The sequence below is a fragment of the Gymnoscopelus braueri genome (genome assembly GCF_963280865.1).
Source record: "Gymnoscopelus braueri genome assembly, chromosome: 3".
Lineage (NCBI taxonomy): Eukaryota > Metazoa > Chordata > Actinopteri > Myctophiformes > Myctophidae > Gymnoscopelus > Gymnoscopelus braueri.
In genome coordinates this window covers 46,949,696-46,977,112 of record NC_137612.1, presented here as the reverse complement: position 1 = coordinate 46,977,112, position 27,417 = coordinate 46,949,696, and the positions used below count along the sequence as shown (strand labels likewise).

Genomic DNA, 27,417 nt, shown 5'->3' with positions numbered 1-27,417 from the left:
TGAGATCATAGTGCTTTTCAATGCTTTCATGTTGACTGTTTTTCAGACTTGGGTAATAGTCAATAGTTGGCATTCATTGATGCTTCAGTTTCAGGTAGCCTCGATGTATAATTTACTAATTTAATCTCGGTTCAATGGGCCTTTTTACTTTTCAGCCTTTCTGGGAATTGTACAATATTGGACGAATTGTTCATGATTAAACAAGTGTCATGAATTTTCAGAGCCAGCCTTGAATAATTTCAGCTGAAAACAAACAGGCCAGCACTCAATGTCTTTTGAACAAACACAGCTGGACGTGACATAAGTGTGTGGGTGTGTCCATTCATTGTATGTATATATATATATATATATATATAGAAAATGTTTAACCCAAAAAATATTCAAAATTCTATTACACTATTAAATTGCTACCAGGGTAGAAAACAATATTTGCAAAAGTTGAATACCATGTTAAACTTTAATGTATACATATAAATAATAAATTAAAAGATGTGAACCTCACAAACTTTGGAAAACCTGACTTGGTAAGACTATAAAAATCCCAAAGTCAAGAAGATCTGTGAAAGGAGATCCAAATATAATTATCTTGACACCTATTTTCACACCTAACACTACAATGAATAAGAATATTTAGTAGTCTATGTCAGGACTGGTCAGGTGCATTCTTGGAGCATATGGAGACGACCCGTTTTATATAACTGTGGCAGTAGTTCTCAAAGTTGTTCATGCCCAGGACCCCCAAAGTGATATATCTAGCTGCGGACCCCCATCTGAAAATGTGTTGTGCCATGGACCCCCAGAAGAGAAGATTTGTGTTAAAAAAAGAGTTACCATATGTTCAAAAATAGCAGGTGTACAAGCTCGCAGCACATGGCATGAAGTGACGCGCTATGAGCTTTTATATCTTCTATTTTTGAATAGCCAACATATAAATGGATAAAGTGGTTAAAATGATTGTGATGCTATATCAACACATTTGGCTGGGGACCCCCTGGGACCCCACTTTGAGAACCAATGAACTATGGGACAACCAACTATTAAAAACACTTCCCAATCTCCCCAGAGGGGGGCAATATATTCATGATCGTCGTGTAATTCACTCAGAGTTCAACCCGGACATACTTCATCACACGCCACAGGGAGGATCGATTTGCTTCACGTTTCCAACATGGCAGTGAATCTCACAGAGCTCTCTCTCCCTCAGCTGGAGGGACTGAAGTCCCAACTTGATCAAGTATATGAACTTCATAACATCTTTTAGGGAGTGTCTGATTTTGGGGGCGAGAACGCGAATGTAAACGTGTTAATTCAGGCATTAACGTCAGCATAATGGATAAAGGAAGGGAGCTTATGGTAGCAAGCTAACCAATGTTGCCATGTCTGCTTATTATAAGCGACATTGGGCTTCTTTTTCTGTAAAGTTGCTTGTAAATATTGGTTAGTTGCGGGTTGCGGTTTTTGGGGCTTGTTTCTAAAGTGTACTTGTTTATTTAGGCTTGCTTCCAAATAGTTTTTATTATTATTTAAACAAGTGGTTCTAAAATATTTCCACTTTCAGGAAAATGTTTTGTGCCAGGGAGCATTTTTGTTGTTGAAATATTTCAAAAGATATTCCAAATATTCCACAGATCTACGCAATGCGGTCTGAGCTTGTAAATTGGCTATTTTCAAATAACCAATTTAAAGTGCTCATGTCGTGGCCTACGTAGCTTCTTTTGGGCTTGTTTTCATAGACCTGGTTGCGTGGTTCTCTCACAAAATATGGCAATACTGCTAACCAGTCACACCCGAAATGAGGGTGCGTTCGGATATTGCACACCGGAGCGCACTCGCCTATTAGTTTGTATTGGCCAGTGCGCTCAGTGCTGTATTTCCGAACGCACCCTTAGTCTCTCCAGCAGGTCCATATTTGGTCCTAGAATTGAGTCATTGTTAATTGCATTTTGACAAAGTATTGCCTTTTTATATCATTTAATCATTTAATCATTTAATTTAATTTGATGTGCTGCCAAATTAATAATTCGTTTTCTATGTGCCACATTTTGGTGTAGGATTTGATGCTTTCATGACAATGGATTTGTCACCTGATTTCATTCTAATGTAGTTATGCTGTGATCTTCTTCTTTTATAGGAAATTGAGTTTTTGACGTCTTCGATAGGTCAGCTAAAAGTTGTCCAAACCAAGTATGTTGAAGCCAAAGACAATTTAAATGTCTTGATCAAAGCCAATGAAGGTAAGAACAAATATTTGTTTACTAGACCAGCACCAGCAGCCATCCAAAGACCTGACTGGAATTCCATTCAAGAAAACATTTTGCTGTTGATTTGACTTGATCTGACTCTTTAATGTTTGGAATTATTTGCTTTGATGTGTGCAGTCCACTGACTGAACAGTTATAATAGCTGATGTACTGTTGATGACTTGGATCAAGGTGCATGCAGATCAGTGAGATCACAACACTATAATGTACCTTGGATAATTAAGACTTAAAGGAGTAGTTCACCCAAAAAATTACTTATTTTCTATCAATTGCACACCCCATGAAGCCTTGAATTCATGGATTTATTTTAGTTTTTGTCGCATTCCTAAACTAATAATTTAATTCCCGTCTCCAACCGGCTAATGTATCCGGTAGGAGACTCAAAGTAGACTCTTTTGTGTCTCCTACTGGAAATACATACGTTCATCAAATTATTGTCTCAGGAATGCGACAAAAAAACTAAAATAAATCCATGAATCCAAGGCTTCATGGGGTGTGTAATTGATAGAAAATAAGTACTTTTTTGGGTGAACTCCTTCTTTAAAGCCATAATAAGGATTAGTGCTGCGTTTACACCTGGACATCGGGCAGTACAACGTGCAATGTTTTCCTGCCCCACAGGAAAACTGTGCCATGAAATAAACCTGACTACCAAAGGTGTAGTGAAATGTAATACTGCAGATTTGATTAATACATCTGAAATGCCTATAATAAGGTACTGTAAGAGAATATTGAACTGCTTTTGGAGTGTAACATGTATATCTTTCTGAAAACCGTAGATTCTAGATGTGATCATAGGATATGAGATCACATTTGTTACGCCATACTAATATGGCAGTACATAGCATTAGGTTTATTGCAAGGTTTTCAAATATTGTGTAAAGTCAGTTATGCTGTCTCATCTGCAACATTAAATTCTGTCAATATCTACTCACCTGCATACCAATTGAAACACAGGTAAAGTTACCACGTAACACAGGGGAGGTGTCAACACAACTACTAGCAGCCATCTCCAAAACAACTCGAGTCATGTGAGCACTCCTTTGACTTTAAAAAAGGACCCCCCCCCCTCCCCATTCAGCTCTGCTGCATAATGCAAGTTTTGTGACGTGAACGATGGCATTGAGTGGAAAAGAGCTATATTTGCACCATTATTTAATGCAGATGTTCACTACAGATTGATTCTTTAAAATATTAATTTATGTGCTTGCCCAGACCTTGAGTTGTGAATAAGAAGGGGGAGATTTAGTCACGTAGAGTATACACTAGTCTCACGTTGCCAGACAACTATTCCACAATCTCTGAATGCTATACATTTGTATAGATTTATATTAGGATAAATTTGAGGGACTGTAAAGACTAAACGGAAGTGGGGAGGAGCCGTCACATCTATATTTTAATCATGATCAGAGCTTCCGAGTCCCAGACTGTATGACTGGAAACTTTGAAAATTGTGGGAGGCAACAGTCTGGCCACGCGAGACTAAGTATACACTAACTAAAATAATGGTGTAAATATAGCTATTTTCCACTCAAAGCACTATAATTGTCTTGAGAACACTTGAAGTATGCTGCCCGTAAATTTTGTTAACTAAGTTTGTAACTGGTTTGAGTTGTTTTGGAGGCTGCTGCTAATTTGTGTTGGGAACCACACTGTGTTATGTGGGCAAATAAACTACACATTTGTTTTAACTGACATGAGGGTGAGTAGTTAATGAAATAATTTAAATTTTTGGGAGAACTAATCCTTTAACCACTTAAACCAAGAACGCGTGACACCAGAGGTTGGGGGTTGTTGAGTGGGTAACCCCCAGGGGTCTATAGTTGGTCCCCTCCTTTTTTCCTCTACCAAATCTCGAAAATATGTTATCTACAAGCTCACAATGCGACACGTGCTTGTAGATCATTTTTGCAGTGTTTGACAGTTTTCTCAGAACGTAGGCCTATTACAACATACCCAAAACAGGGACTAGGGTTGATGTGGTTAAGTCATACTGTTTTTTTCTTTCTCTCCCTACAGGAAAAGAAGTGCTCGTGCCTCTCACCAGTTCAGTATCCTAATAATGTTATAACTTTGGCACCCATGGTTTTGGTCTATTGTCTGTATTCTTTGTTCAAGCAATCCTCAGAACAAATTGTCTCGTATAGATTGAACTATTGTAACTTTAGCTGTGAAGTCTACAGTTATAGTTGTCCATTGAAGGAGGTTGTTTTTCTTGCATTATTGATTTGGACATTTAAATGTTATCAAATTTAACCAGAAGACACAAATATGACTTGACCCCAACAAGCAGACTCTCCACAAAGGATAGACAGTGTTAGGTTTGGATTCACATTGATGGAAAACATAAAGTTAATTAAGTACCAGTGTCCAAATAATACATTGATTTACATAACAATTTAAGCCCTAGGTACACCACGTTGAAAGTGGTTAATGCATCATATACTGTATATTAATGTTATTAAGGGGAAACACCATCTCAATGTCCAATAGCATTTTTCTGTTGATACCTTGTTCTGCTCACCTCTATTTTTGACAGTCTCCAGGTGTAATGTCTAGATATTATATCTATAATGGCAATGTCCTGGAAATCTTCCCATCTGCATTTTTTAAATAATTTTCAGCAGAGATGTATACATATCCTTAGCACAACTTCCTCTCAGATGTATGTCCCTGGAACATTAAATGACGTGGACCATGTTTTAGTGGATGTGGGAACAGGATACTATGTTGAAAAGGTAAATACATTTGACATTTGAAATCCTACAAAGCCATTAGAAGATTTGTCATAATCAATCCTCTAGTATTCAAGCATGGAAAGCACACACTGTGACTGATATTTTTGTACTTATTTTTTATTTTAAGCTTTTGGTGTTGACCATTACCTACCATAAGTGTGTGTTAATAAGTGCAACCTATTTAATGGAAAGAAACTGATTATGATCTTCTCTTCACCATCTGACCCTGAAGAATGTGGAAGAGTCAAAGAAATTCTTCAAACGCAAGATAGACTTCCTCACAAAGCAGATAGAGAAAATTCAGCCACCTCTACAGGAAAAACATGCCATGAAACAAGGTAAGCTAGACTACATTCATCGTATCTTTCTGCATGTTGGTTTCCTTATATTTAAGCACATAGCTTTTCTATAATGTATAACTTGATACTTGGTTGTTTCTAAAAACAATTACTGGACTGAAGATGTTCCATTCAAGATCTACTTAAGACCTACCTTGGAACAAACTTAATACACTAAGACCTTCTTGGCACAGAAATACTGTAAATACCTATAAAAGCTTGGTCTCTGAAAAAATGATATGCAAGATATTTGTCGGCAAGTCTTATCTCTTTAGTTCAGGGCAATATTAATGCAACATACTCAAACTGGTACATTGTGTTCTTTTTTTCAGCTGTGATGGAAGTAATGAACATGAAATTCCAGCAATTACAACAGCAGCAGGCATCACAGTCAGCAGTAGCCACTAAGGCTTAATCAGAACATCTGCAACATCATCTTGTGATTCTGGGGAACCTTTTGAAATTCTGTTTTTACTATGTGGTGTTGTAGGGAAAAGTGATGCCATCAACAGGCATGGGGAGGAATGACAAATACCCAGGAATGATAATGCAATGTGACTTTTTGTTTCTGACTGTACAAAACTGGTTACAGTTTATCTATGCTATTGATATGCAATGGAAGTAGGTAGGTTAAATTCAGTGTAGAAAACTATTGGATATCACCATTGGTCTTGGAAATAAGCCAAAGACGACACAAAAAGCATAACAAATAGCAGATATTGGTCAAGGCACAGCAAAAGCTTCAGATTTAATAATTGTATGTAATTGTAGTAGGTGCTAATGGAATGTCCTCATACACTGTCACAACCTTCAGGAAGTATGGGCTTACAACATTGACTGTGTCCTTAAAAGACTGCACTATTTTACTGCTGATGGTCTTCTGTCTGTAAGGATACAGTTTTTGCTGCTTGCCCACTGATAAGGGTAGTGTTTTGTTCTGCTTTCTTCTTCCTGATATCTGACAAGTTCCTTTGTTTTGCTAATGTTAAGGTGTTGTGTATACGTAAAACTGTAATAAAGTTCATGTCGCATTCATGCTGCAGGTGTTTTTCATACACAAAACAGGCAGTTTTATTTGTAGCACATTCAACAATGCAATTCAATGTGGTTTACACAACAAAGCAAAGTAAACACAAATATACAATGACATTAGGAGGCGTTTAACAAAAGTACAGATACAGTTGCATAGTGCATACCGTGCAGAAGAGAAAGAAAAGTAACTCGATCAAAGGCACAGCAAACGGGTCTTTAGTTGTTTTAAAAGCAATGAGTGGCAGCAGCCCTGCAGTTTTCTGGGAGTTTGTTCCAGATATGTGGTGCATAAAAGCTAAATGATGCTCCCCCACATTTGTTTTGGGTTTTCGGGACGGAAAGCAGACCTTTCCCAGATGACCTGAGAGGTCTGGATGGTTCATGATATCGTACATCAGCCCTAAACCATTCAAAGCTTTATAGACCAACAGCAGTATATTGAAATCAATTCTTTGACACGGGGAGCGAGTGTAAGAATGTAAGAAATGGAGTGATATGCTCCACTTTCTTGGTATTAGTAAGGACTCGAGCAGCAGTGTTCTGAATCAACTGCAGTCGTCTGATTTTTTAGGAAGTAATATATCCTTACGTTTTCAGTGACAGTATGGCTAAAGTTTAGCAGCCAGCAAAATGTTTACACGGTTGACCATAAGGGCTGCAACTATAATTTTCTTGTTTTTTTATATTAAAAGAATTATATCAACAAATCGATTAGCCATTTTAGTGTTTATGCTCGCAACATGTTAATGATTAAATCCATTACTTTTGTTTAACTATACCCCTATTGATTATTTCTAATAGCAAAGCAGTCTTGAGTGGTACACATTATTACCACCAAACCAAATTATCAGATGTTCTAATGCCATTCCAATGCTGATAAGTTTAGCAACAGCCAAATGACTACTTGCTTTAAACGGTAACAGTTATTATTTGCCCTTAATAAATTAAATAATAAAAAAGCTGCTCTGTCTCCCTCCCTGCAGCCATGCTGCCGACTGACGACTCCTGGCTGTCATGTCGCTGTGCAGTGGTGTAAAGTAATTAAGTACATTTACTCAAGTGCTGTAGTACAATTTTGAGTTTTTTTTGTTTTTTACTTTACTGTAGTATTTCCAATTTTCAGTAGGCCTACTTTTACTTCTACTCCACTACATCTCAGAGGCAAATATTGTACTTTTTACTCCACTACAATAATTTGAAAACTTACTTTGTAGATTTTGATTATTGATTGATTGATTGATGTACTTTTATTTAGTAAGACATGAGAATCACAGTACATGGAAGTACAAATTCACAATACAAGGTCTACTAAACTGGAAGACTCATTAAGCACTTGGCTTGTTTAAGATGAGAACCCCATGCACACAAATCATGATGACATATAAGAGACAGACAGATATACACACTACTATACAGAATGTCATACAATCAGCTTTCAGGTTACTGGTATGAAGAGAGAAAAAAATATATACAAAAGAAGAAAATGAAAGAGAGGGGGGGGGGGTAGGGGGGGTAGGTTAATACTTAGACAGGGGCCATTTTCGAATTGCAGCCTCCTGAAGGTGTATCTTTAGGGCAGTTTTGAAAGTGAGTAGGGTTTTACACTCATTTACTCCTTTTGGTAGGGCATTCCACATTTTTGATGAATAGCATGAGAACGAGTTCATTCCCTTAGTTGAACCAAATCTGGGTTGAACATGATTTGTGGAGCTGCCTCTGGTGTTATGATCATGGACTTCATTAACATTTTGGAAGTATTTTGACAAATACAGGGGGATCCCAATGTTGTGGTGTATCTTGAAGACCAGGCCCATAGCAAGTTGCTGTACTCTGTCCTCAACCCTAAGCCATCCAATCAGCAAAATGAGCAGGGGTTAGATGGGTTTTGTGATTGAGGCCAAGAAGTAGCCTTACAAGTTTGTTTTGGGATGTTTGGAGCCTTGTTTTTAAGGCCTTGGAGGTGTTGTGATACCATGAAGTGCATGCATAATCATAATGACCTTGAATGAGGGCCCCTGCAAGAATCTTCAGAGTATTCTTACTGACTAGACGATCAATCCTCCACAAATAGCGTGTTGTTTGGTTGACATTTTTGATCACTTAATTATTACAGCCCTATACACATTTCGGCTATTTGTAGATCGGCTATTTTCAAAAGATTATTAAAATTGAAAATTCTGCATATTGAGTGGACTACATTATACTTTTGGTGCTAAGTACATTTTCATACGATACGAATACTTTTACTCAACTTAACTACATTTTGAATTCCGGACTTTTACTTGTAACAGAGTATTTCTACCTTGCAGTATTGATACTTTTACCTATAAAGTAAGAAATGTGAGTACTTTTCCCACCACTGCCTGGCTGTCATGATGTCGCTGTGCAGTAGTGCAGCCTCGCAGTCGCAGGGCGCTTGCTTGGTTCCGTTGCTATGCGGCGCTTGGCGCGTTGTTGCGCTGTTGCTAGGGAAAGGGGGATGGAGGCGGTAACATTGTCTGTTGGGGAAGGAAGGAAGCTGTCAGCGAACGACCTGACGAGCGCTTCGACTTGAGAGATTTAGATTCTATATATATGTATTTTAGATGTGCATCGTAGAAAGTGTTTAACGAGAGTCACATTTTAGGCAATGCATTGAGAACTTGGTAAATTAGCAAGTTTAAGCTTAAGTTGGTGAGCGGCTTGTTTAAAGCTTGTTAGACGGGCACGGCACGGGTCGTTTGAGGAGGAAGGTGAGGTGAGCTGGTGTGGAGGAGGGTGAGCCTGAGCTGCGGCGATCACACACGCGTGGATCTCGTGCATTTCTGTCAGGATCAGCATCGACCGCAGAAAGAAGTGAGATCAGATCTTTTATTCTTACACCCGGGAACAGGGGATCGAAGAAGAGGACGTCTGAGAAATACGAGTCTAAAAGCGGCATGGTGAGTTTTCCTCTCGGGGGGAGGGTGAGGAGGGCCTGGTGTGTGCTGGTAGTGTGGTGTGCATCAGAGCTAGCCAGTTAGCTAACCAGTGTTGCCAGACATTGCGAGAGAAATAAGCAACTATGTATATTAAAACAAGCGATGCAACGCGTTGTGAGCTTGTAGATCTGATATTTTTTAAAAGATCTTGACTTATATATGGAGTGGGGGGGGGGTGGACAAATACATGAATTTAGGGGTCCTTGAAAGAGACTGTTTGAAAACCACTGTTTTAAGCAGCATTTAGTTTAGGGAATCAAAGCCTCAAAAACCGCAACCACCAATGTACAAGCAACTTTACAGAAAAGGAGCCCACAGTCGCTTATAAAAAGCGGACATGACAACACTGTAGCTAACTTCTAGTATCGACAACCTGTTTCCTCCTCCCCCACCAAGCAAGCTGAGCTCCAACGCTGGTTTATCAGTCGTACGGCGGTGTCGCACGCCGAGAATAGTCGATCTACAAGCTCACAACGCGTCGCGCGCGTGTCCCCTCGCGAGCTTGTAGATCGACTATTTCTCGGCGCGCGACACCGTCCGACGGCCAGAATATATAGCAAGCACCACTCCTCGTGCTTGACTGTCTAGCCGCGATAGCTAAAGCTTCCCCTCACTGCCACTAGCCTCAAGTAATGGTAAAGCATGGACCCGATATAAACTTCAATGGCTGCTAGGCAGCCATTGAAGTATATATCGGGTCCATTGCTTTAACCCCGGGTCGTTGACCCGGTCCAATGTGTACATTAACTATCACTCTAATATTAGAAAGTTGTCTACTTGACCACCATGGCAACTGCTGGCAAACGTCAAAGCGACCGGTTCCAACCGGTCTAGCTAGCATAGCGAGCTAATGGCAGGTTTTGAAGCATGTTGATGGTTTGGTTTGGTTACTATATGAACACATAACATATTTATCCAACTCTCACCACTCCACTTTACACTGCTGTGTCAAACACGTAGTGTTTATGTGCATATAAGTAAACACATGGCAAAAGTCATGTTTTATATACAATTTTCTTTTAATGCTGCACATAAGTACAAAGTAATTTTAGAGGGCGTTTTGTTATTTGAGGTCGTCCGCATGGAAGCGTTGTAATTTGAATGTTTATCAGCAATTCAGAGACGCAAAACAAATGATGCAATACTTTGTCGATTGTACATGGTTAATTGGGGCCAGAGTGCACTACTGGTCAAATCTAAATGTGTTTAACGTTAGTTATGTAGCGTTTCACTTATGATGCCTATTTCATATTTCCAATTTCAGCATTGGGACATGTCTATACTGAAGTCATTAGTTTACATTAAAAAAGGGAGTGGGGGGGGGGGGGCATGCGGATCAGTCACCATGTGCTCATTCTCTGCTTGTACTAGTGCTGCCAAATAGGGAAAGTTGAGTGACGTCAGTGCGTATTAACCTATAGAGGACCAGGTTTTACATGACGTCATATAAGACTGCTGAGGCAGAAGCATCATGTGCCTCAAGTTAGCGTTATTACTAGCTTAGTACCAACGTTTTCTTATGTATTCTGTACATCTTATGTGTTGTTAACTAGGAAGCATTGTTACGAATACATATTCACCTCAGCTCACTTTACATATTCACGAGACCTGCTCTTACCCATTGATAAAGTGTGCCAGTACATGTGACTTGAGGCGGGGTCAAATTCACTTTGGTAACACTACTCCTCAGACCAATGGCTTCTGGTGTCATGTGGTCTCTTAAAGCGAACCTAGCTGTAGCAAACTTCAGTATGACTGAAGGATCTGGGACTAACTGATACATTTAGTTGATGTGGTTGGACGGTGTTAAAGCCTTGGAAGTATTGGGAAACCATAATGCATAGGCACAGTTATTTGTTGAGGTACGTCATCCTATGTTATAACAAAAAAAAATGCATATATGTCGAGTTTTAATTGAAATTGCATTGAATTGCTCTTAGCTTTTGTTGCATCCACACTGGATTGTGTAGATTGCTTAGCAGTGTAAATTGGTGACACTGGCATACATTTACAAACTTGGTAGGCATGTAGAATTTGTTCTAGGTTCAAATAGGGATATAGATACTTGTTTTGAGTGACTGATACTAATCTGATTATCTTTAAAGGCTAGACTATTTTTAAAACGGCTGGTTGCCAATAGGAAAGCAAAGGGAAAGCCTGCTACTGTTGGAATCATTACCTCTCTACGTAACTAATCTTGTCCCTTTAAAATTAAATTACAACAATTTTGTTGACATTTGACATGACCGCTTTGAAGTAATTTACCAGAAAAAAAATTACAAGAAAATCTTTGTGTTGTATTTGTCATTTTAATGCTACAAGTTATATAACATATGCCACAGAACAAATAACTTTCAAGGTCTTTGTGTTTGGTAATTATGAAGGTCACCACAAAGGGAGCAGGCTTGAACCCAAACGCCAAAGTGTGGCAAGAGATCCCTACCCCCCAGCATTACATCTCAGAGGGGACAGAGGGCTCCAACTGGCTTCAGAGCCCCCCTTCTTCTGCTGAGATGACTCAAGGTAGGGGCTGATCTCCATAAACTGAATTGTTAATCAACTTTATAAGTTATTATATCTCTAATCTCACATCCATGTAACTCTTGTCAGAAATTGCATGGATAATGGCCCCTGTGACAAATCAAAAAAAGATCTTCAGGCTCATGGACTGTCTTTTTAAATACAGTCAGTAGCGTTGTTAAACCTTTACAGTCATTTGATAGCCTGAAGTTCCTGATGTGTTCTTTGATCACAGGTTACTCAGATGCCCCCTCTTCTGGAGGCAAAGGACACAGCACAGAGCATCCGGGTGGCTCTGAGGGCGATGCCCTTGTACCTCCAGAGGGCGTCATGAATGGCCACCCTGAGATAGGCTATCCCCTCTTTGACCAGCAGACTGCACCAGCAGTGGATGGGGAGGTGTCTGTGGAGGCTCCGTTATCTGAGGAGAACCTGAGAGAGTCTCTGAAGAAAAAACTGGAGTTCTGCTTCTCAAGGTGAGTGAGGAAGCAATGGTTACAGTTAATAAAGACAAGGTCCTGCTGGTTTGCTGTTGTTGTATTTGCACTTAATGACATTATGACAACGTTAGGTACTGTACAAGTTAAATAAGTACATAATATAGCCTCGTATCTCGGTCAGATCCTGCTCAAATTCGCATAACAGCAGCTCAATGCATTTAGGCCTGTAGACATGGTCAAGACGATCTCTTGCAGTTCAAACCGAGCATCAGAATGGAGAAGAAGGGTGATTCAAGTGACTTTGAATGTGGCATGGTATTTCAGAAACTGCTGATCTACTGGGAATTTCATACACCAACTAGGATTTACAGAGAATGGTGCAAAAAAGAATTCTGATAGTAATCATTGCTATACAAATTGAGTATTTGTTCAGTAACGGGGTCTCCCTGTCTCTCCAGCTCTTTAGTAAACAGAAAATACATTTTCAGGTCGTTATTCCAATTTAATGCAAATAAGAGAGCGAACTCATTCACAATATAGGATAAACAAGTGAAATTGGAAGTGATAATACAAAGAAGCGAGCAGAAGAAATTGGAACTGGAGCACTATAAAATTGAAGTTGATAAATGTGTATTTTCTCTTGATTGGATGAAATGGGCAACCCACCTGAAAATGTATTTCATGTTTATTAAAGAGCTGGAGAGACCGGGAGATGATTACTATTAGAATGTATAGCTTTAACTTTTTAACTACAAATGATTTGTTTTAACCGAAAAATTTAATTTACACTATTAAGAGTACTGTAGCCTGTATGCTGGAGGGACAAGTCATTTGTGGTTGACACTTGACACTGTGAAATGTTTCTTCTGCAGAGAGAACCTGTCCAAAGACCTGTATCTGATCTCCCAAATGGACAGTGATCAGTTTGTTCCTATCTGGACCATCGCCTGCATGGAGGACATCAAGGTCCTCACCACAGACATGGACCTTATTCTGGATGTTCTACGAGGTACAGGGCGAAGGTTTTGGGGTTCTCCAAAATATGAATTAATAATATTTCAAGTTGTTTGAAAATTCTCGTTTTGGTTTCAGTTCCAATATTTATGTAAGGTATTTTATTTAGCAGGGACATACTAGTGTCATGTCCAGACTCAGGGGTGTACTTGTATCAACCTACGTACCTCATGCTACAGAAACAGGAGATAGGCTAATGCCCTATGGGTCACATGGCTTACTTTTATTTAGCGGTATTGAGTTACATTGACAAGAATAAAAGGAAAAAATAAATAATTAAATAAACTACTGTATGCTATAGACTAGTAAATGCAAAGATAAAGATGCACACTGAAAGAATGATTGTTGTTCATTGGAGACGTTTTAAATGGATTTAATCAGCCCTAAATTAATAAATGCTTTTATTGTTGCAGCCTCTCCAATGGTGCAAGTTGATGACACTGGGGAGAAGGTTCGGCCCAGTCACAAGCGCTGCATAATTATTCTGAGAGAGGTTCCGGAGAGCACACCAGTTGAGGTACATACTACATAGAGCCCACACTGCAAGACAAAAACAATCCTATGTGACGGATACAGGATAGGTGGGCACTAGGGACATCTGGGCACCTTGATGTAAAATTGGCTATTTTGTCCAAAATGTAAAAAATATTTATACATTTGAAAAATGGTCTTAAGTAATGTAAAGTATACATGATGTGCACGGTACATCATTATCAGATGTAATTTTATCCTTCAACTTCTTGTTTATGCCCCAAAATGACTGGATATACAGGTTTTGTAGCAATTGTAGAAATATTAGACCTTAATTGTCGAATGTTTAAGCATGTTCTAATCATGTATACTTTACTTTAAAATATTTTACAAATATTAAATCTTTTGGAAAAAGTATCCAATTTAACCGTGAGGTGTCCACTCTTCCTTGGTGCCCACCTATCCTGTTAACAACTACTGAAACCTTGTTGATTCACTAGGTGTGGTCATTATCTCTTGTCTTAATAGCTTCATGTCAAACACTGTTCCTGTCTTTCAGGCTTTTGTGTCAAAACTCTTTTTGTTTTGTTTCTACAGGAAGTCCGGGCCCTTTTTAGGAATGAAAATTGCCCAAAAGTGATAAGTGTTGAATTTGCGCATAACAACAATTGGTACATAACATTCCAATCGGATACAGATGCACAACAGGTATTGCAACTTATTCATCACATTTGGCTGACTAGACACTGTGATTTTTTTTGCATCATATCTGTCAATAAAATATTTTGTTTTATATGATTTAGTCATTGCTGAATCTCATCACCTCTTCTCATTGTTTACAAATAGATTGCTACGGTGTCATCCTGAACCTTTAATTCATCTAATTATTACAACATTTATACTATTTATTTATTGGGGGGAAAAAGTCACCCAATGATTGAAATTATTGTAACATTTAAAGGGATATTTCTCTTTCAAACATGTTTGTGGTCATTTTATCATCTACTCTGGCTTTTGTGAACACCCCAGACAGTTTACAAGTTGCTTGATTCAGCATTAAGATATTTGATATTCATTTTATCTGACACGCCCCCTTCCTATACAAGCCCATTGTAACTTCAAACTCTCATTTTAATCATGTTGGATTCATTGAAAACACATGTCTGTGTTTCTGGTGACTGATGTTGTCCTTCTAATGCGTGAGGGGCCCGTGTTTGTTCCAATTATTTTTTTCATACATATTTTATACTTTTGACATGTTTTCAATGAATCTAACATGGTTAAGATAGAGTTTGAAGTTACAATAGCTTTGTATAGGAAGGGGGCGAGTCTGATAAAATGATGATCAAATATCTAAAACTGTCTGGGATGCTCACAAAAGCCAGAGTAGACGATAAAATTACCCCAAACATGTTTGAAAGTGAAATATTCCTTTTAATCACACTGCATTATTTAAATAAGCATCTAGCTTACAAGTAAACAAAATAATATTCAACTATATTTAGACTTTTCACAATATTTCTGTCTTTGTATAGGCTTACAGATACTTACGAGAAGAAGTGAAAACGTTTCAGGGAAAACCAATCATGGTGAGTACACAGCTTTTGGTTAATTAATGTGGGTTATCATTGAGTCTGGATTAGGTTTGTTAGATGTCACAATCTAATCATCATAAAATGATTTTGGCCTACACAAGGTTCACCCAAGTTGAGAACGATGCAAGTTGGGATTGGGAATGCATGGCCATACCCGTTGTACCGGTTGTCTGTATCCCTTTTATGCCCATATATGGAAATTTCTGTACTCGTCTGTCTATATCCTTTTACCCATATGAGCAGTTCAGTGTGAGGCATGCCCAAATATGGAGTCCAGGCCAGTCTATGACATCAGTACTGACATCATATTGATTACATCAGGGTACACTCGTATTTGAGGATTTTCAGAGTTTTCTTATATTTTGGGGATTTCTGCTGATCTGACTGACATTCCACTCTGCGCATCACTCCGTGCACCAGAATAGTCTCCATATATGGTAACCTTGCTTGTGTGATATCACAGAGTGATGTCAGGGTTTGACATCAAATGACACGTGCACTTACTGTATATATAACTGTCCGCGTGCCAGAATAGTCTTGATAAATGGGCATGTTATGTTTCCTCCATATAGCCATGTTATATTTGTGATGACCACTGTCCACCCACAAGGTGATTTTAAATAAAAAGGAGGATGTATGCTAGTCAAATGATCAGACAAGAATTAGTGTCAAGAGCATATTCAGTACTTTAGTTCACAGTTGGAAAGGTACTTTTAAACACAGATTACTTGTTTTGTCTTTCCACTTGTCTGGCAAACAGACAAGTGGAAAGACAAATCTCTTGCCACTTTGGCTGTGGCCATATTTTCCTATCAGAGTTGGATTTGGAGTCCAGCAATTGCCACAGTTGCAGTAGATTTTCAGCACAGTGATGTGTATGTTAGAGCAGGAGAAATTGTTGTTACAGCCTCAGGGGGAGGGAGTGACCTTGAGCTGGTTGGTTATACAAGGATTGATAAGGTAGGAAATAATTTAGCAGGCTCTGTTCTTTTCTTCTCAAACATTCATCCACCATATCTCTATCCTACTGTGACATTGACCTTAGAGTTAGGTTGATAAAGCGTTCCCTTTCATCTGGGCTCCAATTTGACTGAGCCTCGGTTCCTATTCAGCCCTATTCACTTTAACAGTTAGTTATTCTGTGTTAGTGGTTCAGATTCTCTGACTTCTAAGCCCCAGTGATGATCAGTATCGCGCTTGGAAGGACCCAGGTGCACTGTGGCTGGCCGGGAGGAATTCTACATCTTTCTGCATCTCTCCTTTTGTTCTACCTTCTTTACTCTGTCTTTCTCTTCTACTCCTTCACTCTGTCTTTCTCTTCTACTCCTTATTTTCACCATTCCTCCTAAACCTCTCCTCTCCTGTCAGTGCAGTGTATTATGGCCTCATGACCGTGAGATTATGAGATCTGAGGGGACAGAGCTATATCATTACTTCGGAAGAGAGTGGGTGCCACCAAGTCTCAAACCAAGCCAGTGTTTCCCCTAGGATGAAGTGGTACATCTTCAGCAGGTCATCATTACTTGCTTTAAGTGCTGCTGTGATATAACCCCAAATAACGTGTGAATTACTTCATTGTCTTGTTCTCTGTCTAGGCTCGTATTAAGGCCATCAACACCTTCTTTGCGAAGAACGGCTACCGAAATGTGGCAAATGTGGACTCCAGTGTGTACAACCAGAATTCCCAGCCTCAGTCACAGTATGGTTCATCAATGTACATGCAGCAGGTGTACAACTCTCAGCAGCAGCAGCAGCCGCAGCAGCAGCAGTATCCTGTGTACCCGCTGGTGGCTCCTTCTTGGAACCCATCAGTCACACCCTACTTTGAGACGCCACTGGTAAGTAAATTAAGCATATACATTGTATCCATATAGATGGCAGTCGGAAGTAATCTATTCTGAGAATGTGAAGCTGTGAAAGAAATGATATTGAAAACTGGATCCTTATGGAGGTATTGTCTCCTGATTTTTCTCTTGCACAGTGTGTAATTAGACTCTGTCTTATCCATCCAGGCACCATTCCCCAACAGTGGTTTTGTGAATGGTTTCAGCAGCCCTGGGACCTACAAAGCGGGCTCCAACTCCATGAGTGTTGTGCGACCCTTCAACAGGACCCAGTACGTATACATAGTTTCAAGAGCCCTCATTGCTGCACGATAATGGCACCAATCTTGGTTTAAATTGTGAATCAGACAGATATGGTTAGGTGTGCATTATATCAGGCAAGGTAATGTAGTTGATAATGTTGGTAAAGAAAATAGGAACACTTTTGTTCTAATCGTATTGATATCCAGTTGACTCTGTACCCTCCCTCTCCTACAGTGTCCCCCTATATTCCAGAAAGAATGTACTCGGTGCCTCCAGGTATAAATGATCAAATCTTTGATACATGGTCATTAATCTCTCAACATTTAGTTATTTAGTTCATGCATTCATTCATGCATTCATTCATGCATTCATTCATTCATTCATTATTTTCTCAAGAAAATGCAGAGATTGCAGTACATTAGGCAGATAAAATTAAAACGATAAACTTGGCGCTGATCGTTTCAGTTGTTCGTGAGATTAGCTTTTCTAGACGACTAGACTCCTGCAGAACAATGCTGTAAAACAAATGGTCAATATATATGCGGTGCCTCTGCCGGATATGTCCCCCACCAGGCCTCTGCATAGGGCCTGTGCCCCAGTAAATTCCCGCGGGAAACCGGTGGATAGGCTCACACATTTGAGGTCTAATAGCGTGGTAATACATTTAGATGCACTTTGTTAACAAACGTACCAGTGTTGATCTCATCTACTTGGAATCACCAGTAATAGATCTAAGGGTGAAGTGATTTACTCTAGCATTTAAGGGCTTAAAAGGCTGGTAACAGCAGTATGTCTATATGTCACCATAATCTAAGACGGCATAATACAGTTTAAACAATTCCCTAATAGCGGTACTGAATTTAATGTGCTTATCTGAAGTTTGCTATAGTCAGTTTTCTTGGCTCTTGTGAATAGCATATATTTAGTTTTCCCACATGTCAAACCATCAGGGTTTTGAGATTAACAAAGGTTATGGTGATGTAATTAATCCCGGGCTTTACTCGACTAAAGCTGTCTGTGTTTAGGTTGACTGCTGTCAGTGGCTTGAATTACACCAGCTCAAATTGTGTATGGGTGTACAGGTATCTACAGTAAAGTATAGATTATTATGTAAAATGTCAATATGGTGTGTAAATTCCATATTAATTACTAATCGTAAATTAATAGAGTTGAGATGTCAAATTGAAGGTTACAGGTCTATTATGTAATTTTCTTTAGTGAATAAAATATTATTTTGTCCAATCTGTATGGTAGACTATATTAATACAATATAACTTCTACAGTTGGGGTGGTTTTATTTGGTCCTGTTGAGGCATTTAGATCCAGGGTCTAGTTTGGACACAGCCTTTGACACAATCCTGTTTCTGGGTCGACACAAATTTTGACCTGACCTGAAGGTCAAAAATATTTTTTTCACCTGAGCAAGAAGGTAGGCTCTATTAGCTTAGTGGTACAAATCTCAGCGCTTGCACAGGAGACCCGGTTCAAATCCGGGGTAGAACAGGAAAGTTGCATAGTGCAGCTTTAACTAACTGCTAAAATGTATTTATGCCACGCTCAACTGATGACAGTGACCAAACTAAAACTTAAATAAATTATTTCTCATTTTCAGCCTCTTCTATCTAAATGGTCACTTTTAAATCCTCAAATATCGTACATACAGTCCAGGACTTATTTGAATGACTACAATTATATTTTAACCAGTCTCGATACAACAAGCACATCTGCAGTGGTTTGAGTCGGTCTCCCTACTCTTCTAATGGGAAATTTTATTTTGGTAAGGTAATGATTATTTCAAGCAGACAAGAGTACTGGATTGGACACTTGGAAGTGCTGCTATCTTTATTGTATTTCGAAGTTCGAACATCACTGCAGTTACTGTACTTCTCTCTATCAAGAAGGAAACGACACATAGAATTTAAGGATTGTCGCTTTAAAATAGCCATGAACAATGAACATGTACAGTATTGCTTTGCTTGTGAAGCTGACATGTACTATTATTATGATTAACATGTATTTACTCTGCACAGGAGCCATGTGAAGACCAACCCCAGGCTTGGTGATGTGACCCCTTCTCCCTCTTCAGCCCCTGTCCCTCTGATGGATAATCTGTCTGGGCCTTCTAGCCCCCAGTCCCCCAACACAACAGGGATTATGGTTGGCACAACCCCAGAGCCCGTCAGTACCTCCTCCTTGACCCTTAGAGACACCCTTCCACTAACTATCATACCCAACGGAGATCTGAGCATGGCTGGACGGGGCAGGTGGGCAAACTTGCGCATTAAACCGCATTAAAACACTAACAACCAGAAATGTGAAAAACATAATGTGGCATAGTGGAATTTCTCAGACTCTTATCCCAAATATATAGGCTAGTATCTTCACTTAGCCTAGTGAACATTAAAGATGATGATATTTGAGAGCTTAAAACTGCTATTACTGACATTTATCCCCTTGATTGATTTTATTTATTTATTTTTGAAGGAGAGGAAGTTACCGAGGAATGAGGAGGAGGAGAGAGGATGAGCGTTTGATGGTCAGTAGATTTCACCACTCTCCGATCTCATTTCCTTTGTTTGTGTTGTGCTAAAGCTAGCTTTAAATTTACCAAAATATTCTGATTTACAGAGGCCTATCCCTCAGACTGAGGTCAAGGTACTGCCACCAAAGTTTGACCTGGCAGCTTCCAACTTCCCCCCGTTGCCTGGGTGTGTGGTCAGTACACAGGGAGAACCCGTCGTGGAGACACGGCTGTCCGATGTTGTGCGTGGCATCAAGGTGTCTGAAAAGGTAAGACAAAATCTCTTGGACTCTGTGCTTGTAAGTGTAACGCTTCATTATAGCCCCAACACATGGCTCTCACCTAAAAATAATGTGTTTCAAATCTTTCCACTTCCAGTCTGAGAATAAAGAAGTGAAGAATGATGCTCCTGCCGCACAAGTCCCAGAAGCTGCCCAGAGCACGCCAAACCCCACAACGACAGCTCCCATATCAGCTCCTGTGACACCACTTATAGTAGTGCCACCAGTGCCAAGGTATGCATGCATTTCCCCCCTATCCAAAAACCTGCAATGGTCCGAAATGGGTACATTTTTACACTCAAGAATTAAATGAACGCAGAGGATTTCACTGTGCAAGTGAGAAGTAGGTCCATAATGACATCGTTTTTGTTCTTCCTGTGTTGATTCAGTGTATCTCATGAGGTAAAGAAGGTGGATAAAGCTGAGCCTGCTGTTCCAAAAGAGACAAATTCCTCTCCATCGCAGCCTATGGCACCTTCTGTACCTTCTCCCATGACAAATCCACTACTCTGCAGCCAGCCCGTTTCTACAGCAGCCGTCCCTATTGTCACATCAGCAGCTCAGGTGAGACCTTCCCTTCTTTGGAACCACATTGGAACCACAGGGTCTTGCTCAGCTTTCTGCTAACAAGTTTAGCCATTCTCAGAAGCTTATGTTTGCATGCATATTGCACAATCACAATAAAGCATGTTCCTATTCTTCTTTGGCATTTTAGGGTAAGCTGGCATCCACTATGTTGTATTACGGCCACCTTAAGGAACTACTAGTCAGTTACTTTTCATTGTGTTCCTTTCCACTAGGAACAGAGACCACAGTGAAAAGGTTTCGGTTAATAACATTATTTATATTATTTTAGTTTTAGTTAACTATAATGACCCTGGTCGTAACGTGCTGCGCTGTGAGTTTGTAGATCTGCCTTTCGAAACCCTCTCTGACTGTTCTGGATGGTATGGACGTTAAGTCTGTTTGCAGTTTGACTTTGCACTACGGCAATGCTGTTCTTTCCTTCTCTGCTGTTTTCTAAAGCGACAGAGACAGGCACACTGGCTGCCTTGCAAATACAAAGACATTCAACGATCACATTATTAATGTGTCCTCGTAATCAGAGCTAAATATCGGAATCATTTTGACCGATCCGATACCGATTATGCATTTTTATGCAAGAAATCGTCCGATAACGATGTGCGACCGATAATATTGTGCATCCTTAGTTTTTGGCATGGTCACAGGGATTTGCTGACAAGGGAGATGGCAAAACAAGTTCATGTTCGTTATGTCCCAAACTGGATTTTTTTTGTTGCAGCAGATAATAGTAAGAAACTCCAAAACACGGTAAACTTACATACACAAGACATAAACATAGACATGATCACAAGATCCAGATAATAATGGCTACCTCCTCCTGCTTCCATTATTGATGGCACGAATGGAAGTGGGTACAAATGACAAACAATCTCCCTTTGTCAATATTTTTGTTGTTAGGGTCCTTTCAGACGGCAAGCGGCAAACACGCCTATGTAATTCACTTTCAATGAGAGGCGGGTGATTATTTGGAACGCGCAGAGAAGTTGAGGCGAGCGGGCGCACAATGATCGTGGCGCGATCACCACTGATCCGAGCGGTAACGCGTGCGTGGACCGCCTACCGTCTGTCACGACCTTTAGACATTGGACATTAATATTTGATATTGGCAATGCATTTTTGTAAATATTTTGCTGTTAGAAATTGCTCATCCAATGTTTAATATCGGCAATGTGGTCATTCATTGGACTGAGGTGGTGTGTATCATTACATTGGAAAAGAGGTGGAGAGTGTTAGTTATTCACTTCCACACTCAGATTTCTTTAGCCACTCTGGGATGTAAAACTGATCTTCTAGTCTGCTCTTTAAACTACCACCATCTAAAAAAAGCATTTTTTTCATGGGTATGTTCGGCATATTGTATAACATGATCTTTATATTTAGTCTGCAGGTTTATTTACTCTGTTTCCACTTTCACTTAGGAGCCAAAGAAGCTGAGCTATGCAGAGATCTGTCAGCGGCCAGCCAAGGACCCGGCAGTAATACAGGCACCCTCTCCCACTCCACCAGCGCCCTCGGCCAATCAGCCCCTGCGAGAGCTGCGAGGGAACAAGGTAGAGGACCCCGTACCCTCCTCCAACCACACTAATAACAGGCCAGAGAAACCAAGAGACAGCCGACCCCCTCGTAACCCCCTTGGCTCATACCGCGGAGGCAATGGCCCAGCCAGAGCTGGAGGGGCCGGCCTGAAGAACCGGGAGCACCAGAGAGGCCAGACCTCTGGCCGGTGGTTTTCACCACAGAGAGGACCCAGGCGGAGCGGGAAGGAACAGAACATTCCCCCCAGGTCACCAAAATAAATGAAAAAGGACAATTAAACACAAATATATATTTGTGTGTACATATGTGTATAGAGAGATATTTATAAAAAAATTAATATATAGTATATATATATATATAGATGTATATATTATTGGACGCAAGATAACTTTGTTAAGTTGTCACACAGGCATGCAAACAGGGCAGGGGTGAAAAACTAGACAAGATGGAGGGGAGGGGGGTAAAAAAAAACATTTTAGGGGTGGGAAAGTTGGGCCACACAGTTGCCCATTAGGCTATTCTTCAGATTTGTACTCATAGACTCATAAATGTTGTTTCCCTGATGCTCTCTATTATCTTCACTGTGACTGTGTGTGTCAATCCATGACATCCATGCTGGCATATTTTTATGGACGATAGCAATTTTTTTCTGGCCATGGTCATTGAAAATTTTAAAAGTGATGATCTTACCCTGTTCTCCCCTCCCATATAATTGTTAAGAATGCATTGGAATACATTTGAGGCAAAAGTAGCATTGAATTGCTGATCTAGGATCAGTGTAATACCCTAAATGGTGACCAATATTAAGAAAACACTCCTCAACATTAAGTATTAGTGATTCATTTTCCAAGCTAGAAAAATGGCCACCAGCTTAGTTGATTGATGTGGTCTGTGTGGTCTATCGTTTGCGATCTTATCCATGTTCAAAGAAGGATTGCTCATGTAAAAAATAGGCAAAACAAACCTCAAAACTTGAGGCTTGCTCTGAGTCGGCGCACAGACACGACTTAAATGGACTCGCCACTGCAACGGACGACCGAGAGATCGGTACTTAATCCACAGTGCATGGTTTTCACCATAAAATTCTCCTTGAATCTGCACAAATCACACAAATTGCCTATTTTGGATTCAAAACAGTGATTTTAACCAAAAAGCGACATGTTTGCATGCCTGGTCACACCACACCACCTTTTTGGGATGAATGCATGTGAAAATAATTTGGGGAACAAAGGGGTGCATACAGTCTTATGGCACAGAATTGTCAGCTTGTTTGGAAAAAATATATATCCTAGGAATGCTGACAACTTAAAAGTAATTATATTTCATTTAATATTTACAATTAATATGCTAAATCTATGTAATTGTATGACATAAGTGGAATTCTGAGCTTTGAAGAACAAGAACAATTGTGTGCTGTAATGCTATGTACAGTGAACGATTGCCTAGCAAGGCTTGTCGGTATGCAACACTGCAAGGGACATTAATTAATGATTTTAATTATGGTTATTATTCTGTTATAGTTTTTTTCTTTATTTTCTTTACTCATTAGATTTGTGTGTATTGAAACCAGGGACAAATGATTTGTCCTCAACTGAAAATTAGTGAGTTCATGGCAGAAGACTATGGTGTTAGGAAAACGGTAAATAGTTTATGGTTGAATTCATGTTTGAATAGCTGCGATTTTTTTCTTTCTCCATGCAATTGTCTTTCTGGATCATTTTAGCTACAAACGTTGGCATACTTGTCCAATGGTTGGGCGTTAGATGGCTTAGAAGCGTTGGATAAGAGCCTTTGTAATGCTCTGTGCAGGGCTACAGTGTCGAGCAGTGTAACGCCAAGCTTGGTTTAATGGCATTCTCCTGTTTTGTTGGTCAAACATTTTATGTCATCTTATTTTAATTACTTTTTGCCTGGGAGTAGCAGACATGGCTCCATTTGTACAGTAAATTGTAATCGGCGTAAGGACCCCAAATAGTCTTCCTTGCTTTTACTAGGTCCTGTTGTTGGCATAGTAATACGGATCTGATCAGAGTTCCAGCTCTGGTCAGATTTGCTACTATAACCTTCTAGTATTCTTGGCAATCGGAAGGCTTGTCCTTGAAATGAATTTTAGGTCTAAATATGTTGACGAGGGTGTTGTGTGTACCGGTCGTTGTAAATACTGTAATTCTTGCTGTAACTCTGTTTTAAAAGGTCTGCTTTGCTAACCATGTACCTAAAGAAATTGTTTCTATTAAGCGAACAGGAGTTAGTGAGTGTTAGTCATTTTGATGCCTGAGTGAACATGGCACGGATGTTGTTTTTCTGGAGTCATTTAACTGTTCTTCATTGCATAGTGATTCGGTGTGTAAGTCTAAAGTATGATTATGTATTTGTGTGCAGAGAGGTGTCTCTGGGTGACAAAGTTGTAGGACAAGAAGTCATGTTATTGACCTATGAACTGGTGGTTATTTCACATTAGAGTATATAACTGCCAAGGACACTCAGAAGACGGGTGTATAACTAAAATGAAAGAAGGAAAGCTACCTTATAATGCACAGTATATTTACTGATTACATGATTCAAATGTGTCCACTTTTTAACCTTCATGTTGGTACCATTGTATCAGTGAATCTCCCTTAAGTATTGGAAGGAAGCTTTCATTCATATTTCAGTTTGGATCAACTTTTTTATTAATTTCCACTGGATATTGAAAACTGAGTTATTTTAATAACATGGTTATTAGAATGAGTAGTTGTTGTAGCAGCCACTGAGACATCAGGTGTTCTGTTATTGCAGTGTTAACATTATTCAGTGACTTTGTTAACCTTCTTGGCTACCATATTGGCTATAATAAGGCATGCTAAAAGACAATCTGAAACTTCCAACAGTATCCACTTTAAAAACAAAAGCAAATCTATCACTTCCTGGAGCACAATGGCTATTAGATCAGGGGTCTTCAACGTGAGCTTGTAGATCTGCTATTTTCGGCTAATATTCCCCTCAGAATAGGGATTAGGGTTGAAGTGGTTAAAAAAATCCATATCACACAGATTTGGCGGCCCCCCTGTAGTAACTCTGAGGACCCCCTAGGGGTCCCGGACCCCTTGTTGAAGACCCCTGTGGATTGTTGCGTCCGTTGCCAGTGGCTTGGCTTCGATCATTAAGATTCTTGCTTCAACAATCTCTTTTTGATTGGACACCTAAGACTTATGATGAATGTAGTTCTGTTAGAGGGAAGACCACTTTGGTGGCTGACTTTGAATGTCTTTGTACAGTAGAATCTCTTTTCAGTGACATTAACGGGTTATTTCTTATCTGAGTTTAGTATTTTATTTACTTTTCTTATTTCTTCTGCTTTAGGGAATTGTTAAAAACAACTTGATTATTTTTTAATACATTTTTTTTGTTTTGTTTCTGTGATATATTTTATTCTATTCATTTGTTTTGTGATTTTGGAAATGATAGCTGTTGGTAACAGAATTATCTACTCACTGAGCCTGATTTTACCATCCACTAGTGTCTAAACAATGAGCAGCTTGTGGTCGTGGATTCGAAATGCACTAACTTTTGGTCTAAATGGTCTTGAAAATTATATAAACAGTGACACACGTTAAGGTTTTCAACAGGTTTGCTGAAATTGAATTAAAATGTCTCATTTTATTTTATTTCCTCTGCATGAATCATCTTTGTGGTGCAGGTAGGCTAAAGGATGAGTGAAGTGTTCGATATACAATGTTATTGGGGGGAGGGGATAATACAGCAACGTAGTGTAGTTTGCATTAGATTTGTGTTTGGGATGTGCTTGCAAGAACTTTGCTTCTGTGTGTTTTGTGTCCTGTGTTCAGAAGTTCAATTGTCTCGTGCTGGCCCTTTAAGTGTCATATATGAATATGATGTGTGCAGATGTATGAGAATGCTTCTGTTGTCTGTCCCACAGAAACTACAGGAAAATGTTAGGCCAAACCAAACTAGTAGTGCCTTATCATAGTGCATAACTTCATTTTATGCAACGGAAACAATAATGCACACTGATTATGTGTCACACTAGACAAAGCTGTGGTTTGTTGGTTTTGTTGCACTCAGCATTCTCAGCTTCTGGCTCTGTAAACAGATCCTAGTCCACTATTAATAAATATGTTGAAGGTTTTTTCTAGGTGTGGCTGTAACGGCTGTATTAGTTTGAGTGAAGCTGTGGGCGTGTTTGTGTCTTTCTATTGTCATTGTGCATGTTTCAATTTGAGCTATTAGTGTACCCATGCAATTTCAGTCCTAGAGAGTCCATGAGATCGGGAAACCTGCTTACAATTATGAAAAGCAAACCTGGGATTTCAATGTCAGCAAACTGGTGTATTGTTTGGTGAATCTTGTATCATTGAGCCTGATGTATGATAATAAAACTTTATTTTTTAAACGGATCGTCGTGTCATGTTTTGTTTAGATAAGACAAGATTTCCGACGCTGACACAAGAAATGGAAGAGCAAGTAGCATCGATGTATTTTTACATCAGAGAATGTTGCATTGACCACATGAGCAAATGTCAAAATGGAGACAGGTGGAGCACTGCAACATGATCACCTAAAGTTGTAGTTCAAGGTCGAGTTCTATGAGATGATCCAGCTGAATCGTGTGTGTGTGTATTTATGTATGTACAGTGTGTGTGTGTGTGTGTGTGTGTGTGTGTGTGTGTGTGTGTGTGTGTGTATATATATATATATTATATACACACACACACACACACACACACACACACACACACACACACACACACACACACACACACACACACACACACACACACACACACAAATGTACATGAGTCTATCTCACCCAACCAATTGTTAAGATATCCTGATGAGCAGAAACAAATCAAGTTTTGTTTATGTGGCTCTATGTACAACCAGTGCCAAAGAGCCTTACAGTGTAGTTGTATAGAAATGATTTGTCACATATCAGAAGCCATCTGGCATGTAGACAAGCTGCATATACAGTATTTATCAGAACATTATGTAATCGTTGCAAGTAAATGTACACGTATTCAATCAATACTATCCAGGG

At 39.5% G+C, this 27,417-nt stretch overlaps 2 protein-coding genes across 4 annotated transcripts; both read left to right on the top strand.

Moving 5' to 3' along the window:
• Positions 1-1,127: 1,127 nt before the first annotated feature.
• On the top strand, positions 1,128-6,373 carry pfdn5 (prefoldin 5). Its single transcript, XM_080424149.1, has 6 exons — positions 1,128-1,234; positions 2,132-2,234; positions 4,281-4,312; positions 4,925-4,999; positions 5,232-5,337; positions 5,670-6,373. The coding sequence occupies exons 1-6, from the start codon at positions 1,169-1,171 to the stop codon at positions 5,750-5,752; spliced, it is 465 nt and encodes a 154-aa protein (XP_080280275.1). The 5' UTR covers positions 1,128-1,168; the 3' UTR covers positions 5,753-6,373.
• A 2,507-nt stretch (positions 6,374-8,880) lies between these two features.
• larp4ab (La ribonucleoprotein 4Ab) lies at positions 8,881-26,776 on the top strand (the record flags this gene model as incomplete). Of its 3 annotated transcripts, XM_080423286.1 has the most annotated exons (16): positions 8,881-9,290; positions 11,714-11,852; positions 12,085-12,325; positions 13,162-13,298; positions 13,717-13,820; positions 14,372-14,482; positions 15,310-15,363; positions 16,965-17,207; positions 17,382-17,485; positions 17,691-17,732; positions 19,487-19,720; positions 19,941-19,992; positions 20,085-20,246; positions 20,356-20,492; positions 20,648-20,822; positions 22,262-26,776. In XM_080423286.1, the coding sequence occupies 16 exons, from the start codon at positions 9,288-9,290 to the stop codon at positions 22,637-22,639; spliced, it is 2,316 nt and encodes a 771-aa protein (XP_080279412.1). In that variant the 3' UTR covers positions 22,640-26,776. The 3 variants fall into 3 exon arrangements, with proteins under 3 accessions (XP_080279412.1, XP_080279411.1, XP_080279413.1); XM_080423285.1 differs by lacking the exon at positions 8,881-9,290 and having other exon boundaries at positions 11,708-11,852; XM_080423287.1 differs by lacking the exons at positions 8,881-9,290; positions 17,691-17,732 and having other exon boundaries at positions 11,708-11,852.
• Between the last annotated feature and the right edge of the window lie 641 nt (positions 26,777-27,417).